Here is a 5,925-nt window from a genome sequence, read left to right as displayed (position 1 = left end):
TTCGAAATTTAATTTTTTGTGTTTGTTCGAAATCAAATTAACTGTAATAATATAATAGCAATTATTGTCAGTTATAACGAGCATGATAATAAATCGCAGCTTAATCACGCTCAAAATTTGGCGCGCTGTCGAACATCTCGCGCGACGCACGGCTCTCCGCGAATCAGAGCGCGCTTCGCCAGCTGCGCTCCGCAAATCACGCCAGGCCCGCGGAATCGCTCGTGCCGTTCGAAGCGGGCCACGCAGCGGTCACCCGAGAGAGACGAAATTTACAAAATAAATGCGAATAACAACGTTCAATTTTACCGAATCATCAACAACAACGGTAGGCCCGATCTTTTGGGACGAACATGCCGAAAGTTCTAGAACTAGCTAAAGGACGATTGTATAAAAGCTCTCTCGGGGAACCGCCGGACGCACTCGATCGTGAACTACATCCGTGACAGTGTGTTATTATATCGTTTAAACTCTCGTAAAAGAAAAGTCGCTCGCTTTTCTAGTTCGTACGCTCGTTTACGAAACGCGAAGTAATCGATAAATTAGCAGAGATTTCTCGTCGCTCGCTATTAATCTCTTGTTCTCAAAACGCGCCGTTTATTCCGTCGCTCGCGGAATCGCGCCGTTTATACCGTCGCTTGCGGTATTCAAGATATATCCGTCGCTCGTGGAGATTATCTTTGCGCGCCCGGTAGCTCGCCGGCGCAAGTACGCTGTTAAAATCAGTACAAATTTTATCTGAGAAAGACTTGTGAACTATTTATTGTTCTTAATAAATTGACTGCCTTTTTTACAAACACTTTCGTGTCCATTTCACGCAATCCTCGCGCTCTCGCGTTCACTCGCGCACAGTGGCTTATATTTTCTTTTCTTGAATATACGTTTGAGTATATTTGGATTAAATAAATATAAATAATAATTTAGATATAAATAATTTATTATTTGTATATATGTTTATTATTTGTATATAATATTTTCCTAAATTTACTTAGCGTGATTTTTTGATTTCACTTCTTTTTGATGCTAATATTTTAAGTTGTTTTCCCGTGTTATTAATATAGATAAAATGTAATTTATAAATATAATTATTGAGAAGATATTTTTGATGGCGATTAATTTTTGTAAATTTATTTTCTCACTTTACCTTGTTGTGTTCACGTGAAACCCGTGAGTCGTTATCTTTAATTTATCTGTCTTATCGCGCAGTGTGCGGAACGCTGATTATTTGTAAGTAACACTTTTGTCATTATTCATGTGACTCCCTCACATTACTATTTTACCTATTCCTTCTTGCTCGATTTACAGGTACATTACGTACCGACTTGATCATAGACAAGTTGGAGTTTTTAATTTTCGGCCTAGCCATCGATAATGTAATCATCCTCTTAACGACATAGACAAGCGATAGCGTTTCGGCGTTGCTGTAATGTGAGAGATCTTTGATGTTTTTTATATTTGCGACTACGTACTTTTAATTGTTTAAGACTATGCGACTACGAACTCATTTATATTAGTAATATTTATTTTCGCGCTGAAGATGGCTCAAAGGAGGAGCCGAAACGTCCGTATATTGTATTGATTTATGTCTTATTGAAAATAAAACATCTTTGCGCACTAATTACCGCGCTTGGCTCTACTGCCCTTTTTTTATTAAATTTGATTTTATTCTTGAGAGCCTCTATATAATATTATTATTTTTTATTAATTCTAGACTAAAATGTGTTATAATAATAATTCTTTAATAACTACAAAAGATGTTTTTTTCTTTCTCGCAATAGTAAAAATTAAGCCTTTCTGCAAGTTAAAAATGATATTAAAATGAAATATTTGCGTTTCTAATCATTACACAATAAAGACAAATATATAAAATAACATTTAAATCTTGTATATAATGTTTAACAATTAATATCTAGATAGAATCTGTATCTTGCCGCAAATTTGTATTTAAATGTATTGAGTTGATGCAAAGGTTTGTCCCGTTTTTTGCTAAAAATAAAAAACAAAAAACGGGATAAACTTTTGCACGAACCTTATACGTAGATAAATTTTGCGAAGCATAAGAAATTTCTTAGAATTTATATTTGTATGTTTATATTTTGGATACTCAATAACAAATACACTGTAAGAAGAATCTGTCGTAAACCGGGCCTTAAATCAGAATCTGGCGTCACAAATTTGTGATCGAATAGCGAACATGTTAGATCCAGCTTTTCAATATTACCAGACGAATTAATTCATATCGAGGGGTACGCTTTGGTGAATTTTCATACGAAGCAATAGTAAATTACTTCCTATCACCATTGTAAGAAAAAGGCTTTTATCAAAGGTTTCATAAAGAAGGCCAATTTGAGCAAATTTAGGTCTTGTTGAAAGTTATATTTATCATAATTTATAATTACATGTACACATAAATATGGGATATTTCTGCATTTACTGATGCTTCTTCAGTCAAATGAGGCCTTTTATTTCTTATAACATATTAAAAAACATTTTAAGCTCTTTATCCTTACTTACTTCTTATCTTTATCTTGAATTCATTTTATGTTTTACGTAAGCATGCTATCTCTCGTACGTTTATTTCGAATAAAGGAACATAATTTTTATGTACATTTTTACAGCTGTTTATATGAAACAGTTTTTATCAGTTTTATCGCTATCACGATATTTATCATTCTCGAATGATTAAGTCTAAGTCTGATGGCATAACATTTTCAGATTAGGTATCAGCAACATGGTGTTGTTCTTCATTCTCGATAATTATTTGTCGATAGCACTAGTCATCGGTCTAAACGCGATTCTGATTACGAGTACACAGCCTAAACTGAAATTAGTTAATGTAGTAAGATATTACTGTTAATTTTTTATATTTAAGACAAAATAACACATTTAGCGTTTTATATAAAATTTAAATCAATTTCTTTTTTCCGGATTATCTAAATTTGCGATCGTAAATAATTAAAAGTAATTATTTTCATTCAATTTTTTTATAGGTATTCAGACACGGCGATCGAACACCTGATAATAACGGTTATGAAATGTTTCCGACTGATCCATATATAAATTATACATTCTTTCCGACAGGCCTCGGTCAATTGACTAATGTAAGTAACATAATTTTATTTTATTTCACTTTGATATATATATTTTCTGAAAAAGGGGTCGAGTAAAAGAAATGGATTAATATATTATAATGGAAATATTATAAGCCAATATCTGTAAAATTAAATATTTTCGCCTTAAAAATCGAGAATCAAAATTTTTAAAAATTTTTTGGGAGAGATTATAAAGCTAATACTTTTAATGCTAATGCTTTTCCGTTTTCGAAGAATAAAACTCTTCGTAAAATAAATTTCTATCTATTCTTTTTAATGTAGAATATGTTGATTTAAATCATTTTAAATCAACATACTAATCAACATATAAATTAATTATCTTTAATTATAAATTAAATATGTTTTAATATTAATATGATTTAAAATTAATTAATCCGTTTTCGCAATTATTTACGCAATTTATATAGCAAGGCAAGAAACATGAATATGAATTGGGACAAGTCTTGCACTGCAGATATAAAGACTTTCTGGGCGATTTGTATCTGCCAAACTTGGTCGTGGGTTACAGTTCGGATTATGATAGAACAAAGATGTCCCTGCAACTCGTTCTGGCTGCTTTGTTTCCGCCTACGGATACTCTACAACGATGGAATGCTGATTTGAACTGGCAACCAATTCCGACGATGTATCTTTCACGTGTCGACGACAACTTATTCTTGGCTGACGATTGTCCACAGTAAGTTCGACTAATGTTATCAAACATAAATCAAAGGAAATTGCAAACACAAAATTATTGTTTAAATGGTAATATCTATCTATATTTAATAGATCCTTCGATATATGTATTTAAACAAAAAATAAATATAGATGGAATACAATATAGTAAAAGATTAATAAAGAAAATATATTCTAAAAAAAAAAACAACTATGGATATTATAAATGCGAAGAGATAAATATTTTTTTAAACTCAAAGATTTATGCAAAAGGGGAAGAGATTTATATCTAAAATCTCTGTTTCAGATTCGTCGACGAGTACAATCGTATACTGAATATGCCCGAAATAAAAAAGGAGATGTCCCAATTTAAAGACGTGATGAGTAAGTTGACGAAGTTAACCGGTAAGAATATCGAAACGCCTTCGGATTTGTATTATTTATATAATACTTTCGTATCGGAGTCGTCCATGAATCTAACCCTTCCCAAATGGGCGCATGATTACTTCCCTCATGGTCCACTGTTCGATGGTATTGTATTCGCATATAAAATTTACAATTTTACTCCTTTAATAAGAAGACTCTTCGTTGGTAAGATATATCCAGAAAATTTTTTATCTTCATGATGGTACATATATGTTTTATCGATTTTTTTGCGCGACATATATTTGTAAGAGAGCCATTCTTCTGTTTCAGGTCCAATGATTCGCGCGATATTGAGCAATATGATAAAAGAAAAAAATTCGAATCCACCGGATACAAAGATTTATTTATATAGTGGTCACGAGACTAACGTCGCGTCGATGCTGCACGCATTTAACTTATACAAGCCTCATGTACCTGAATACTCTAGCGCGGTTATTTTGGAATTATTACAGCAAGACAAGCAGCACTACGTGAAGGTAAGTGTGTTATCAAACATATAATATTTTTTGTCTCTGATTAATTACACGCCGATGATAGTTCAATCTATAATTCTTCGAGATATACAGAATATCTTGGAATCGATGATAAATGTATCGTACCTCTTACGATATGAGCCTCCATTATTATTAGAATTAACATTATTTTTCTTATTTTTTATTATTCTAGTTTTTAATCTATTCTTACGATGTAAGGTTCCATCAATATTAAAATTAACATAATTTCTCTTATTTTTTATTATTCTAATTTTTAATCTATTCTTACAATGTGAGCTTCCATCAATATTAGAATTAATATTATTTCTCTTATTTTTTATTATTTTTAATCTATCAGTCCTTTTCTGTGAAATTTCTAATCAGTTTTTTTATGAAAATACTGTTGAAGCAACCAAAATGAGATGACTATGTCAATGACCAATTGTCAATTGTCAATGATCCATTAATGTGTGAAGATACGTGTTACGAATTTAATGATTTATGCTATTATGATTATGCTTTGTTTTGCTAATTATTATTTTATAATTTTATAAATCTTCTTTTATATAGTTTTTACATTATCGGGGTATTCCGTCGATCATCGACGAGCTTGAGATCCCAGGTTGTGAAATACTCTGTCCTTTCGACAAGTTCTCGGATCTAATTCAGGATTTAATTCCGTCCGACGAAGAAATGATTTGCGATAAGAGGCAGATTCCGGATTACGCTAACACGGAATATCCTGTCATGTTACAGAACATGATATACAATTTAATAAAGAAAAATTAATTTAATAAAGAACCAATACAGCAATAACGCATAGCGCCAATTAAAATGTTATACATAAAATATTTTAAATATCCATAATTGTATTTAAAGAACCCCGCACTAATCATATGGAAAATCTGTCCCGGTCAAATCAATTGGTTTTTGAATTTCAACGTGATGCGGACAATATGAGAGGATGGTTTCATGATGGTGACATTTTTATATTAGATCGTGGATATCGAGATGCTCAGCCATTACTTCGTGAATTAGGCATTGAGTATAAAATGCCAGCATTTCTTGGACCTCAACAGAAACAATTATTCACTGAAGAAGCTAATGAGTCTCGATTGGTGACAGAAACAAGGTGGATAATTGAAACTAAAAATGGACATATCGAGTCTATGTTCAAGTTTTTTGATCATACAATTATAATACCTCATCTTCATCACTTGGGCAAGTTTTATAACATTGCAGGTGCTATAATTAATATACAA

General features: G+C 31.8%; 1 protein-coding gene across 1 annotated transcript; it reads left to right on the top strand.

Annotated features, from left to right (window-relative positions):
• The first annotated feature begins 2,066 nt into the window (after positions 1-2,066).
• On the top strand, positions 2,067-5,589 carry LOC115236613 (venom acid phosphatase Acph-1-like). The gene is made up of 6 exons (XM_029809168.1): positions 2,067-2,836; positions 2,988-3,098; positions 3,518-3,786; positions 4,072-4,355; positions 4,461-4,666; positions 5,234-5,589. Exons 1-6 carry the CDS (start codon positions 2,729-2,731, stop codon positions 5,450-5,452), a joined length of 1,197 nt encoding a protein of 398 aa, XP_029665028.1. The 5' UTR covers positions 2,067-2,728; the 3' UTR covers positions 5,453-5,589.
• The last annotated feature ends 336 nt before the right edge of the window (positions 5,590-5,925 follow it).

This window comes from Formica exsecta, unplaced genomic scaffold (assembly GCF_003651465.1).
Source record: "Formica exsecta isolate Colony F162 unplaced genomic scaffold, ASM365146v1 scaffold258, whole genome shotgun sequence".
Lineage (NCBI taxonomy): Eukaryota > Metazoa > Arthropoda > Insecta > Hymenoptera > Formicidae > Formica > Formica exsecta.
Note: the sequence above shows the minus strand (reverse complement) of the source record. Positions and strands in the feature narration are given on the sequence as shown.